This window comes from Perna viridis, chromosome 7 (genome assembly GCF_037379345.1).
Source record: "Perna viridis isolate PV_CMFRI_1.1 ecotype Kerala chromosome 7, ASM3737934v1, whole genome shotgun sequence".
Classification (NCBI taxonomy): domain Eukaryota; kingdom Metazoa; phylum Mollusca; class Bivalvia; order Mytilida; family Mytilidae; genus Perna; species Perna viridis.
Genome location: NC_142451.1, coordinates 44,210,750 through 44,226,630, shown reverse-complemented (window position 1 = coordinate 44,226,630; position 15,881 = coordinate 44,210,750). Strand labels below are relative to the sequence as shown.

Below are 15,881 nucleotides of genomic sequence, written 5' to 3'. Positions count from 1 at the left end.
AGGCCTTATAATAACAATCATCTCTGCAATTGAAAGAATTTGGCTAAACCTAATGTCTTTTTTTTGAGATATAACAAGTGAAAAATTTCTGTCTGACCACTTTATTCTAATTTTAAAAACAGCAGCCATGTTTTTCCACAGATCAAAAATCCCTACGTTAGTTCTATGAAAAATGCCCCAAGGAACATTCATACCAAGTTTGGTTCCAGTTGGTGTGTCAGAGGAGAAGATTTTTGAAAGAAATAACATTCAAAATAGAAAAAAAATCAAGAGGTTCCCAAGAGCCTGAATCACTACCTGCTTACATCTTTACCTTTCAAGGGCAATAACTTTAATTTTGACTGGAGGAAGACTTTGGTAAGACTTATCATAAGGATTATTTCATCAATTGAAAGTTTTATTTTATCTATTATAATATTCAAGATATTGGTTGAAAACTGCTAAAAACAACAAGGAATTGTCAACTTTGATCCCTCAAGACTTTAGGCGGCCTTATAATGAGGATCATTTCAGCATGAAAGAATTTGGCTAAACCTAACAGTTTCAGAGATATATGCAAAAAAATAATGTCTGACCCCCATGTTCTATTTTTAGTAACGGCCGCCAGGTGAGCTAAAAAGCTGAAGCTTAATTTGTTTAGTCATAATGTCAGAACAGAAACAACATGACACAATAAATTTTGTATAACTTTTTTAATGAGAACCTGTTTATGCAAGAATGGATTGAATTTTTATATCCACCAGAAAATCAAAACAAAGAAGTGACATTATTAAAATCCATTTAATAACTTTCTTAACTTAACTTCGGCATTAAATGCCTGTTGTAGTTCTTACACTTGAGACCAGGTTTTAAAATAGAAATTCTACAATGAGGTTTTGGTCATTAAAAGAACAGGGGGTTCAAGTTAGTGGAAGTCAGAGGTCCAGAACCCTCTGTTTCTGACCTCGGATCTTTAAAATTTCATTTTACCTATTTCTGGAACATTAAAACTGTATTTAGGTTTTCCTGAAGTTGAAAATTGATTTGAATCTCGGAAATTTTCACTCTTGAAAGTAAATTTGGATCCCTGCAACTAGAACTTAAAACAGATGTGTCCATAGGACACAGATTCCTATGCTTTCTTGTTGACCACTTAATTTCTAGGAAAATATACAATTGACAGGAATTTAAACACAGTACACGTGTTGAAGTACATAACAAAAGTTATTATTACCCATTTGGGGTTAAAGTTTTCACTGATTAAGAATCATTGGACAGACGCACAGTAGATTCTATACAGACAAAAGTCTACAGAGGGGAAAAACAACTAGAAGGCATGTTACTCTACCTAAATGCCGACATACTAAAAGATGGGAATACTGAAAAGTATGCAATGCAGGAGACAAACTTTGATAATCGTTGAAAATTATATGATACTTTTAAATGGCACACAATCATACAATGAATTAGTATTAATATTACACAAAATGCAAAAACACAAAATATCCATTACTACAATGTACATCAAAAGCATTTAACATAAGACAATTACATCTACTGTTATAATTTGGGGCAGTTCTGTGAAAATTTCAGATACAAGATTATTTAAAAGTAGTACCTTGCATTAATGGAAATTTACACAGATAACAATACAAAAATGTTAATATTATGACCCATACAGGAATTCATACAACTGTAAACATGTGATTAAGTTGTCTAGGCCATTCCAAGTTATTATTTGGGTTCTTTGGCCCTCCTTCGCCTCACAAGCCTGTCAGTTCAACTTTTTTTTTTCATCATTCTAATAAAATAAAAACGAAAAAAAAACACCATCATTTTCTTTGGGGAGATAAACAAATTAAAACAAATGCCTACCTCTCTAATTGGTTTTCATGCATAATTATCTAAGAGAACCAAATAATATCTTTGAATGGCCTAATGTTTGAAACAAGCCAAAAATGGTATCTGGATAAATTGAAACATGTTGCCTTTTAAATATAAACAAAGAATTTAAGTAACTTTTTGCCTACAAAACTGTATGCCTCCTCCTGTTCAAAGGAGTATAATTCCCACAAAAATCAGTGAATCATAAATTCCTGGTAATACACAAAACTACATATCATATCCTATAAACTACCTACAAAGTTTCATGACATTTGACCCAGTAGTTTCCTAGGAATAGCACTTACAAAAGTATGACAGACAAGGCAAAAACAATAAGTCTCCCCATCAAAGTTGGAGGAGACATAATTATACTATGAAAAGGGTTAGAATATAACTAGTAACTCCCACATCTAATCAGTATAAAGAAGGTCATATTCATGGTCAAAGTTTATGTGACTAAATATGTGTATAGGAGTGAAATGAAATAATCATGCTTTAAATGAAACAGCTACAAATGGATTCCTTAAGCATACCTACATTTATCGTATTTCAGACAAATGAAAGTTTAAATTGACAGAAAAAACAAGAGCCCTAGCATTTCTTGGTGAGGATAAAGGATTTTGAAGACAAACCATACCTCGATATTTTTTTCAAGCTGAATGTTCAGCATATACACTCACTTGCATACACAGCATGAATTATTTAGCCCTAAATTCTGCTTTAACACTCCAGATAACAGTGGCTATCAAAAAAGTCCATCCTTTCCTAAGTATCCAATAAATACATGCATGTCCCAACTTTAAATAGTGTGCAAATCATAAATCATCATGAAAATTTAACAAGCAAATAGTATTGTCTTTCTGCAATATATTTTTATGGTAAGGATTTCAATTCCATAAAATCCTATTAACAGCAAAGATAAGTCTAACTCTAATTTTTTTATGAGTTCTAAGAAATGTTGGATAAGTTAGGGTTGAAAAAGATAGGATGTGTTGGTTGATATAAGAGTCAAACACTCGTTAATAATTTTCTTCTCTCATTATCAACATCAATCAAGCCAGAAAGTATAAACGGAAAAACAGTAATAACTGAAGGAGTAGAAACTTTCATTTACAGTTTCATTCAGATTAACATACTTTAAAGTAGTTTTGTGATCATCTCACAGGAATAGAACATTATTTAATGCCCACTTGCTACAACTTATGGTTATGACTTACTTGACACTAAGAACAGATCTTATCTACCATTAACCTTCAAATGACATTACATGTACAATCACTTTTATTCTATCAACAATAAAACCTATTACAAGAATAAGAAAAACCTAGCTCACCAGGACATACATTAAACCAAAAATTGAACAAATCAAGCTGATTATAAACAAATTCACCAGGCATGAAATTAAATATCATTGTAATTACAGCAGATTCAATCAAACAGACCATAATACAGTGGATATCAATTTAATTTTCTTGGTTTTCTTGTTAAATTCTGATCAAAATTTCATAAAACTATCAACAAGTGTTTTAGTGCATTCATAAAAGTTAAAATTTTGAGTGTTAAATCAATTACTACTGTAAAAATTCAGCATGCAACAAATAAAATGGATTTTAAAATGAGGACCGTTGTAGTGAATTTGCTGTAATTAAGTCACAAATTAACACTGTACAATTCAATAATATATTTTCTACATATAATACCACTTTTTAATCTATCTGAGTTATCAAAACAATTTTTAAGAATAACAGTTTCTAAGCACGTGTAACAACAAAAATATAGAGTAACAAATACAACTGTGAAACCTGTCTAAATCAAATCCTGACAAAATCCTCTCTTAACCAAAAATAACCCAAAAACCTGTCTAAAGCAAACTATGAATAATCTAAAAACCTGTCTAAACCAAATCCAAAATAATCCCTAAACCTGCTTAAATCAGACATTACTAAAAATCCCTTTATCAATTTATATGTACTTTGAAATGCTTAAACCGAACTAATTTTAACAAAGTCCAAAATTTGTTTGGTTCTGACAGGTTTCATTGTTGTAACAATGATAAATCTGGGAATATCACAAGATGTAGCCTGCTAATTCCAACAGACAGGTATAGACATTTTCTGTCTTAATCATGCATGTATATAGCACCTACAATTCAATTTATTAGTCGTTCGTTATGTTAGGCCACATTAAAATAACAAATACAGAGTAGTTTGTAAAATGTTTGAACCAAACATCAAATAAAAGTATCAGTAATGTGAAAGGCTGATTTTACATCCTTCTTACACCGTAATCATCTAAATAACAAAGATCATTTTTTCATAAATTGATATCAATCATAATAAAATGTAGACAAAAGCAATACTAATACAATGAAACACTGTGAAGATGAAATGAAAGTTTTCTTGGATGTACATTTTCTTGTGAGGCTTATACTAATGTATCCAACTGGAAACATTTTTACCATAAAACATAAAAATCTATCATATTTATAGAAATAATATTATCAACAATCACTTCAAAATGAGCATACATACATATTATGGCAAACTAAATTAAAGTGGTATCACTTTCATTAACCTCTCACTAAAGCATTTGAGCAATTTACATGCTAAGTTTTCCAGGAAAGATTCAACCCAGCATTATAGGAAAGTGTACTACATCAACCACCTATTGGATCTTTTGGCTACACTTCAAATGCATTCATGATCAGATTGTCCAGTTTTATTAACTGTGTAAGAATACTCATTATGACAAAATTACAATTCTTTCCAGGCCCACTGAAGTAAATAAAGAATGTGGTATCACTATATTTCAATTTGCCATAATTCTCTAAATTATTTCTTGAATCACAACAATGTTTTGTAAAACCCCATATAACAACTAGCACTCACTTGATGATAGGTGACACAGAGAACATACGTATACACTAGATATTACTGTCAATGTATTATGCATAGAAAAGGAGAAAATAAAGTGGATGCAAAGTTGGGAATAATATTTTCTTCCTTATCGTGTTAGTGCAAGAACTTAAGGCAATGAAAATGATTCAATGCTAACTGAATTCCTTAATTTATATGACTTCTGGAGTTTGCTGCATCTTGAATAAAAGATTTCTCCAGCTCCTTGAATCTTAAAGAAAGAATGATATCTAAGATGGACAATCAAGCAATATCTAGTGTAGGCTAAAACACAGAGTGTCAAGTCTTATAAGTCAACAATGAGCAGAAAAGTCTCTACATCACAGATGATCTATTAAGTAATGAGAAAAGAACAACCCTATGGTAAACCTCTGTTAATCTTGTAATGTTGTAAATCTGTTTCCTAATGTCAACTGTTGACTCTGTTTTGAGGGATCTTCCATACCACGACCACCTGACTGCACTCTCTCAAAATCTCCTCGTGATTCACTGCAATAAAGAGTACCAAGTGGAAAATCCATATAATTTTACTAAATGATAAAATAATTCTTTTAATCTAACAAATCTTAAAGACACAATGTGTTGAAATCATACAAACATTGGGGAATATGGACTCTTATTGTGTCCAACTTTCAACTTGGGTTAAAATTAAGAAATCTACACAAACAGTTAATTACAGCATCTTAAAATTTTCTCCAGGAAATTTTTTTGATTTAAAAATTAAACTATTTTAATTTTGGACCAATTAAGTTTAAATCTAAATGCGGAGCAATTTGAAAACGGAGAGAGCACAATTAAAAATGTAAATACACATTAAGAATTAGCATGACTAAGAACCTACTGAATTTTTTGGGGTAGTACATGTATATCAACTATCAAAGCCCAATTTGAAAGAGTAAATTTTCTCCATTTATTATAAACCAATCAATCATACTAACAGCTCATTTTCTATTTTTTGTAGTTATTCGTATCTTTAAAGTTTTTTATCATAAAGTGTTGCAGTATCATTACAAATATTTATGCTGTTTTCAGTAACTCGGAAAAAGAAGACAATGAGCGCATGAGATAGTATTTTATTTTTATATGGTACTGAAACACATTGAAATGTGCCACATATGATAATCATGTGATGTCTACATATGATAGTCATATGATTATCACATGATTATCATGTTAATTTTGGCTTGAAAACATGATAATCATAAGATATTTACAAATAAGTCATATGATTCTCATATATTAATTTTGGCTTGAAAACATAATAATCATAAGATATTTACAAATAATAGTCATATGATTCTCATTTGTTAATTTTGACTTGAAAACATATGATAATCATGTTTGTGACAAAACAAATTATCATACGATAACCATACAATATTTCATGGAAACTGAAAAATATGATTATCATATCAATCTCAATTCATATGATAACCATGTGTTCCAATCCATATAATTCTCATGTATGGCACATTTGGCTGTGTAAGGGTGTTGTATAGGCATGCTTTCAAAAACAAATTCAATAATTTGTAATATCAAAGTGTAAAACCTTCCGAGCTTTTCTTTTCACAACTGAAAAAAAAACAAAACAAATTTGTCTCTATAAAAGTATACCACAGGAACCATAGAATAAACACCAAGGGTATAAAAGTAGCTACCTGCTTCCCCATCCCTTCATTTCAGGTACAGCACCACCTCCTAGGGTTGGGAAATCATCCTCACTCTGAAGATTAGGGGCAGCCTTTTTCTTCTTGACTCCACCTGTTAATCTGGTAGGGGTCAGACCAGTAGATCCAGATGACTGAGCTGCTCTTGCACCAGGGGGGACATATTTCCCAGGCTTTGGTTTGTCTTCTTTAGGAGGCTCTGGTTCAGGTGGAGGAGGTTCTGGTACTGCTGTTGGTGCTAGAAAAAAGATCATAATTTATTTCTCAGTGCACTTGTACAGATATAAGTTGATATTAAATTGGGCAAACACAGTTCAAATAGACAAGGACAAAATTAACTTCTTTTCCAAGAGTGTAACAATATATTGTTTAATGAATTATTCCATCAGTAAGGTGATGAGGAATATTGCAAGTGACGGAAAATGTGATATTCTTTTGCCCTTTGTCATATTTTGCACTTCCACTATCATTAAACAAGAAATATTGTAGATCACTTTTTATCTCTCCATAACAATTTAAAAATCTTTTCAGTATGTTTCAAACTAGCAGTTTTCAAAACAGAAGTCAAGTTCTTCCTGATAATATCAAGAAGATATTGAAATTTAAAAGAATACTTTTGAAAACATAAAATTTAGTTATGGTGATAAATAAATGTTTAGAAAATTGAACATGTTGGACTACATTGATTTGTTGATTATGTTTAACCTCCTATTGCAGATAGTTCATGCATTTCAGGACAAGAACAATTTATCAATCTAACAGATTCTGCTTTGTACTAGTTCCACAAGGGAAACGATTAACGGTCACCCACTCACCAATGGCGACCAGAAATGTGCCTGGACGACCATTCTGAATGAGTGAATGTGTGTGTGACAACAAATCACAAGATACAGTGATAAAAAAATAAAAATGATCAAGGAACAGGCTTTTATTCCTGTTCTGCATCTTGATGTTGCATTAGGGTCTGCAACAATGAACAAATAGTTAATAAACTCAAACAAGTATTTTTATGTAGCACAATTTTGTCCAAAAAAGTCTGGGCTACCAACCTATTTTCTGGGCTTCTTGATTTCATAGTTTAGGCAGATATGCCAGCCACCTCGGATACATTATTCAGACTCAGAGCAAACCGGATGAAATTCTTTTCCCTTAAATACAATGTGCTTAGCAGAGAAGCAGGGCTTCCAATTTTAAGTTCTTACATGTGACTTGGCTGGGAAACAAACCTACAACTTCCTGAATTTGGGACTAGCACGCTACCATGAGACCACCGAGACCTTACACTGCTGCACTATAACTTGAACTCTAATTTGACTGATATAGTGTTTACCTGGTTGTGTATTTTGTTGTTGTTGTTGTTGCTGAGCTTTATTCCATGGACCTGATGCAGCATCCTTCTTTTCTCGGTTCTCTCCATCTCCATCCTCATCGTCATTTTCATACACTTCTTCTTCTTCCTCTTCTTCCTCCTTACTGCATCGACACAATGGGATAACATTAATAAAGTCTGTCCATGTATCCTCATTCCATTTCATACTTTTACTTCAGTTGATTTTTGTTTTGCAATAACATATTTATTATTTATCATTTCTGTACTTATTTCTTCAATTATCAAGTTTCTTCACAGTGTTCTAAGACTTTTTCAAAATTTTATGTTTCCATGTCTAAATGAACATTAACTTTCCCATGCTTGAAGTTTGCTTTCCAAACTTAACACATCCTTTAAAAAATTCTAGCTTTCCACCTGCCGAAGTGTTTGTTTGTTTGTTTGTTGGGGTTTAACGTCCGAGCAGCAATATTTCAGCTATATTCAGACGATACCTGCCAAAGTGAAAGTGGGTCATAATAATTAACTTTCCCATACCAAAATTGCACTTGCTCTGGGTAACAGGAAAGTGGAATCCAAAAACACTGGACTTCACCTCATCAAATTGAATAAAAATATTTCAATTGAAATTCACAACAAAGTAAAGGGTTACTGAATTCATACTGATGAATAGTGCAGAGAATGAGCAGAGATAATATTGCACTATCTTGATCGTGCAATTTCATACTCTACATAAGAAAAAATGGGTCCATATTTTGTATGACACTCAACAAATCCAAAAATAATATATTGTTAAGCAGTGAGTGAAACATTTTCCACTATTCAATCAGGTCCGGGTGAGGAGAGTTTGAGCAATGCACTTACTTTTTAATCTGGAGGTTTTGGATTCTCAAACCAGAATAGTCTTTTTCTGTTTCCTGTTCAAAGTCTACCCATTCATCATCATCCTGAAGTGAAAAACATGTATTTCTTCTATAGAAGCTAATTAATTCAGTCACTGTACGAATCAGGCATTAGGTGAAACATGGTGTGAAAAAAACATCATTTTGATAGTGTTCTTTGACTATTTGCACCATCAATATCAAGAAAAAAAAAGACAATATTTTCCATATCATGCTGGACCATTGTGTTCTAATTTCATTGAAAATACACTGAAATTTTCCATATCATGCTGGACCATTGTGTTATAATTTCATTGAAATACACTGAAAATGAACATTTCAAGGTCAGATAACTGTCTAAAACATCATTTTTCCAACATTCTATTGAAAACAATTCTGAGCAAAGCCAGAGATGCAAAGATCATATAATGGTCTTTTTCAAAAAGATGAAGTATCCTTGAGTGATATTACATTTCCAGATCCATGGGGTTTTGACATGCATTTTTTCCCATTTTGCCTGATTCTTACAAACACTTCCACTTAATAACCTATACTTTCATTGTGTTCATTCTGCCCCAATGTCAAGGACTTGTAAGTTCAGTTTATCAGTAAAACACTCTTCCTAAGATTTCAACTGTGCCATACAACATCCCCTTACAGGGTTTTTAGTTTAACCACCACCTTATAAGGACAATACACTCTATTTGAGTTAACATGCATGTTATATGTACTCTCATATCAAGAAACTTGCTAACATGAACTTTAGAACACAAAAAATTATACAAATAGGGCATTAATGGAACATTAAATGACACATTAGCAGCTGTGGTTTCAGAGGAGATCATATCACTGAAAACTGGCCAAACAGATGCTTATATGGCCTCTGCCAGCCATCTTGTTTAATCAAGCAGAACCAAAAGTGGATCATTTGTAGAAGCTTTTACATATATCATTTCTGCCAAGTTTGGTTAAAATTGGTCATCCATTAGTTTCAGGGGAGATAATTTACAAAGTTGGAAATGTAAAATTCGAAAAAACATAAAAATCCATTTCTGGACTCAAACATCTGTCAACTGATCATTTTGAAAATTTTGGCACAAGTCCATCCCATCATGCTGAACAATTTTATTACTGCCAGGTTTCAGCTAAACCCAAATGTTTTAAGTTATTTGCAAAATTCAGCAATTAGACCCCTATGGTCCATGTTAAGTAATGGAGGCCATGTTTTTTTGCAAGATCAAAAATCCACAAATAAAGATAAAAATTGCCTATGGTAGACATGTCATATGTTTCAGAACAAGAATGGCTGGCCTATAAAACAGATTCTGCTTTGTACCAGTCTGACAAGGTGAGCCAGATCTTTATTGTGCTTGCTTAAAAGCAATCTCTCGAAGGTAGGTACACCATCCCATTTGGATACATTCCAAATCCAAGCCAACCAGTCATCACTATTTCCATTTAAATACTGCTTCTTGGTGGAGAAGAAGTTACTACTAATTTTAAATCGGGCAGGGATCAAACTCATAACCCCTACATTTTGGTTAGGTACTTTATACTGGTTCAAATTTACTTTCAAGGGTAAAAGGTCCTGGACATTTTCGTATCCCCAGTGAAAGGTCCCCTGTAAGTAAGTGACAATTCCTCAATAAGAGTATATGTAGGACCATGACCTAGGTAAATGATACTTCAAATGTCCTGCATCTGAAACAAGATGGTCCCAGACCTGTACTAATTTGAACCCTGCTATCATGAGATGACCAAGGTTGTGCAACCAAAATGAAAATGTAGACAATGTGTTGACAAAACTAGAGACTCTAGAAATCCTGAATTGCTCATCTCGTCAAAAATTGTCTTCATAGCTTTCTAAAGGTGGACTCTTGATCTTACCATACTATTGTCACAGGAATCATTTAATCAATACAGAGTATCTTATTTATCCACCTGTTTTTCATTTTATAAAACAAATCTTCTCTTCAAGGGCAGTAACTCCAACATTGAGCAACAGATCTTAATGAAAATTTCGGCAGAGGTTAGTCTCACCATGCTGATCAATTTCCCCTCTCTCTAGAAAATTAGGTTAAACCCTTTGGTTTTCAAGTTATTTCAACAAGTCATCAATTTTCATTAGTGGTAGCTACGTTTTCCGCAGATAAAAAATTGTTAAGGATATCCTAACAAACATTCATGCAAAGTTTGGTTACAATTCATCATACAAATTGTCTAAGAGATTTTATGTAAAAATCCATTTCAGGACCTATAACTCATTCAATTGTTTTGATATGTATGATTTTGTACTGTAAACAGTTTTTTGAGGTTTGCCATTTTTTTCTGTGAAATTCTCCTAACTCCTATCAACTACACAGCCAAGAATAGTCTCTGGGTCAAAATGGTGGAATATACATTTTGTAGCTGGAACTTTGCCTCAAAAGTTGAAAACGCAATATGGCATTAAATTTACACTATATTTAGTCACAGTTTGTCTTATTGCATCTGTTTAAGTATATTTTTAAAGTCGAATGATGCAATTAATATACCTACAGTTGTTGAAGTTGGTTAAAGAAACACATACGCCTCATGTACAAAGGGATTACCAAACAACATTAATAAATAGAATACACACGCTTACAGAAAAGCTATTTATAGGACCAAACAAATCAGTGTTCTCCCCAGGGCTGTCCTTTGCAGCGCTATGATTTCTTAGCACTGTACTATCACAAATTAATTTTAGTTAGAATGCACTATGGGCACTGTGCTATAATTTTGCAGGAAGGCAAAATGAGCTGTGTCATGCCAGGCTCAGCGTAACCATATACTGGCGTACCAAAAGTTTTTGTGTCATTATATCCCGTTGTATTTCATGTAAGGTAAGTACACAAAAACAATTTTTAATTTTGTGTCAATAACTTTTATAAGATACATTTTGTCCATATTTTAATATTATCCAATTTCAAATTTAGTAGTATCAAATGGCAACTTTGCAAAATTTTGGAATTTTTGTTGCACGCCATATAATAGTTGGAGGTAAATTATCGATTTTATGAATTAAAACAATTTTGCTGTAATTGTGTAAATTCTTTGTTGGTTTTAAAGGACATTAAAAATAAATGCGAAAAAAGAAATAACAACCTGACAGCTGGTTTTTGGTTGCATACACATATTACAAATGCTAGAGAAAGATATAGTAAGAAATAATTTTAAGTGCGAGCAAAGCTACCAAAAACTTGACCAAAATTAAACAAATACACAAAAAAAAGTTATTCTCTTCCAAGATGAAAGTGCACAATTTGTGGAGAATTTTTACTTGACATGCTCAATCTTCATAAGTGCTCAAAACACAATACTTATTACTCAAGTCCCTCAATGTTTAACTCAACAGTAGCAGTTGTCTTTAACTTTTAAATCCTGTTCAGGCATGCTTATAATATTTATGTGGTAGATTCTAAAAATAATTCCTGATTTATACACTTTTCCTTATTAGTTCATACAAAGATTATTACATGTGTATGTACATGCTGACTTTTTTTTGTAAACATGATGATGTTATGAAAGTTATATTCATTTTTTTTCAAAGGTCCAGTAAATTTCTCATGATTGAATCTCTTACATGTGAGTGTATTAAATGGAATAGAAGTGTGAAAAACAGGACAATGTCATCAAAATCTTCCAAAAATTAAGATAACAAAATCATAAAGGCTGACACTACTTATATATACACATTTGATTTGAAATGCATCAGCTCATTCAATATCCCTGAAATGAAATTTAATCAGTATGGAGATCAATGATATTTTTGAGAAATAAATAAAAATGTTTTCATGTTTCACTTCATTGACAATTTTAGCGCAAGTTCAAATAAACTTTTACCAACAGACAATTTGCAAAAATCTATGAGAAGATTTGGATATATAGGTGAAATACCTGTACCAAAACCTGAAAATTTACTGTGTTTCAAATCAATGAACAAGAATATGTAGTTGCTAAATTAGCATTGATGAAAAAAATGTAAAGACATACTGGGTATTTAGTATACAGACTTTACAAGATGTTTACCAAGTTAACATAAATGTTTACAAGATACTAGAAGCATTGAATACAAAATGAGGAAGAGAAAATATGAAAAAAAACCTCAAATACAAAATGTGGGCACAACTTGAAAAATTTCAATGCAAATAAGTGCCCTTTCCTCCACTGGTGCCCTGCCCTTTTTAATTTCTAGCTGAAGCCCTGAAAAGGAAACCTACTAAATGCTACACTTGCACTTGAAGGCAAATGCCCAGGGATCTCCATGGATCAAAATGAACAAATGGCTCACTCTCAGTTTGGACAAGTTTTCATTGTGGCACATGTCCTTTCGCGCAAAGATAAATTGTCAAAGAAAGTTTGATATGGTTGAATGAGGCATATTTAATAAATATACCGAGTAGCAAAAGCTACAACATAGAAATTAACAATCAACAATGGTAAATCTTTCTATCTGTATCGTCTTCCAGTAACTCAATTATTCCAAGGTAAAGTTTTTCCTTCCCCAGGCTTTGCCATAAATGTACATGTAGGTCCACAGCCCTAGAAAAGTTAAAATCACTGACAGGTGGTTATTGTGTTGATACAATTAAACAAGTTCTTTATAATTTAGCCAAAGGTGCTTAGACAGCCATACATAGTTTTTGTCCAGATCTGTGTCATTAAACATTCATTTGGAGTTTTTGGTAGTCGATCCATCACCCTTTCAAAAAAGTTAAGCAAATTAGATTGCTTTTGTGTCAGATAAATGCCAAGATTGTTAAAACATGGTTGAATGAATTTAAGAATGTCTTCCTCTCCCTACAATCACATGGATCTTAGCTAAATTGAATTCTACTCCCGAAACTTTCTATTCTATATTTAATTAAAAAAAAAAAGTTATTAAATTTTATTAATTGAATAAAACAGTTGAAATCATTCATCCTATTGAATCTTATTGACTTAGCCAGTGATAAACACCAATTTGACAGATCTAAGATTTGTTTACATACAAGTTTCACTACCTGACACATTAATCTCCTGGACATTACCAATCAAAAACATTGTATTACTGTTAGAATAAACACATGCCTCAATCATATTGATATATGACAGGTATTAGTAATATATAGGGAAGAGAAATTGGGAAATAGTGCCAGTTTACAATGCATGATGCAACTTTAAATACATGGCACACACCAAATGAACAAATGGCACTTGTTTTGAACTCATGCAAAGAAAATAATACATGGCCCAGCGCCATGCAAAAGAGATCATGGAGAACTATGAATGCCTTCCCCATATTAAAACATATTTGGTCAAATCAAAATAATATCAAAAGAAAACCAAATAAACAGAAGCATGCTGAACACTACTCCTACAACGTAAGAGATTGGAATTCCGTTCCTCCATACCCCAACCTCTTACTTCTGAGCACCATATTGCATAACGCTTGTTTCGAAGTTCCTTGAAATCGGCAGAATTACAGTAAACTATTTTTCATTTAAAACGTTTTATACAGTTTCTTTATCATTCCACAGGAGAAGGTGACTATACTAAAGAAAAACAATGACCTACCTGATGAGAAATCCAGCAATCCTGGAAATCCTTTGTAAAAGCAGTGAAAAGGAACTTCGTATTTGGTTTTTAGCCTTTGATTGTGTAATTCCGGTTGATAAAATTACGGATTTTAAAATTTGAGAAACGAACATATCAAATTAACCACCAATTGCCTTTACAAATTTTAAGTTCGTTTTGTCAAAAATATATTGTATTCCGTAAAATTAGTGACCTAATTCAAAATTGCTGGTCATTTCGACAACTGTCTTCATTACAAATGTTTTCTAGGTATTCAACAAATATTTAGGATTTTTATCTTACGATTTCCGGTAGGTTAAACTTCTTTTAAAGTATTTTAAAATGTGTTTAGCAAATTAACATTTGCAGTGGCTTTCGACATGTCAGCTGCTAGAGGTTAGGATGGCACCAAGTCACAAAATAGCTTGCCAGACAACTTCTAGCATTGCTGGAGTAGATGAACACCTGTTACTGGTTATGCAAATTAAGTGTGGCACCGTCAACATATGCTAGACTACAATAAAGATCTGTAACAAGCAAAATGTTGGTGAAATGATACCAATTGTTAGTAAATATTGACCTCATTTAAGATTACATTAGTGGCTTTTCTCTCCTCTGACTGCGCTTCATTTTCTTTGTCTTTTTTCTTTTTGCCTTTCTTAGTACCGGCTTCCTGTTGAGCAAGTAGCTCACTTGGGGTTAGTTTTGACTTGTTTTTCTTTTTGGTTTTGTCTTTTTTAGCAAAAAAGTCATCCAGACTTGAGTCCTCCATTCTGTGCAGGTTTCTTTTTTCTTGACAGATGAAAATCTCCTAGGAAATACGCAAATACGTAGTTTAACGGGCTAAACGTGCCACTTCTGCCCTCCATGCGCAAGTTGACAATCCCGCACTGAAAAACCGGAAGTGCTCTATATGGACCACACTGACGATCGTAAAATGAACAAAATCTCCTCTTTAGAACTGTAGCAAATATCTTAGAACCATTTTACCAATAAGTGTAAAATTTGATAGTTTTGTAAGCTATGTTTACTCTGTGCTATTGTTGAGTTTATTTAGTATATATGCTAAAACCGGGACTGAACTGGATACCAGTATCTGGAGTAGTAGTAAAAAAACGAACTGGAATGGATGAAAATCTGGAATACTAGTCAACCAAGCGGAGAAGACTTGCTCGACTCTATCTGGGACTAGTAAAACAACATTGGTAATATTTAATCCCAGACTCCGTGCATGCGAATGTACTGAGTAAAAATATGTATTCGTGAGCGCTATACCAAGGAGTTGTATAGTTAAATCTATATTTAACTCCTTGATTTTACGCAGGTTTTATAGAAAAATAATGAAACGAAGTCCCTTTCAGTGGCGGATCCCGGGGATGCAGGGGCTTGGCAACCCTCCTTTTCACTGAAAAAGTTGTCATTTTCATGTGTAAAATTGACAAAAATGTCCTAGCACCCCCTTTTTCTGCGAAACCCCGACTGGCATACATCGTGTACTAAGTTACAGCCCTAGATTAATCATACGAGGAGGAATGACCCGGCCAGCGAAAGCTATATTTTATAGCCTAGCTGGCCGAGTGGTCTAGGGCGCTGGACTTAGTGCAGGCGGTGTTGCCATAGATGTCACAGCGGTACGAGTTCGAGTCCCGCG

General features: G+C 33.0%; 1 protein-coding gene across 2 annotated transcripts; it reads right to left on the bottom strand.

Annotated features, from left to right (window-relative positions):
* Positions 1-677: 677 nt before the first annotated feature.
* Positions 678-15,122, bottom strand: LOC148612855 (protein CDV3 homolog). 2 transcript variants are annotated; one of them, XM_088594695.1, is made up of 5 exons: positions 14,811-15,122; positions 8,637-8,719; positions 7,776-7,918; positions 6,437-6,683; positions 678-5,267 (listed from the first exon to the last, which is right to left on the bottom strand). In XM_088594695.1, the coding sequence occupies exons 1-5, from the start codon at positions 15,000-15,002 to the stop codon at positions 5,153-5,155; spliced, it is 780 nt and encodes a 259-aa protein (XP_088450821.1). In that variant the 5' UTR covers positions 15,003-15,122; the 3' UTR covers positions 678-5,152. The 2 variants fall into 2 exon arrangements, with proteins under 2 accessions (XP_088450821.1, XP_088450822.1); XM_088594696.1 differs by having other exon boundaries at positions 14,826-15,122.
* Positions 15,123-15,881: the final 759 nt, after the last annotated feature.

Bases quoted from the DNA above. Each gene is read 5' to 3' on its own strand.
- LOC148612855 (XM_088594695.1), bottom strand. From the start codon at position 15,002: ATGGAGGACTCAAGTCTGGATGACTTTTTTGCTAAAAAAGACAAAACC. The intron at 8,720-14,810 runs GTCAATATTTAC...TTTTCACTTCAG, and splicing joins CTAATGTAATCTTAAATGAG to GATGATGATGAATGGGTAGA. The intron at 5,268-6,436 runs GTAGCTACTTTT...TCTTTATTGCAG, and splicing joins ATGAAGGGATGGGGAAGCAG to TGAATCACGAGGAGATTTTG.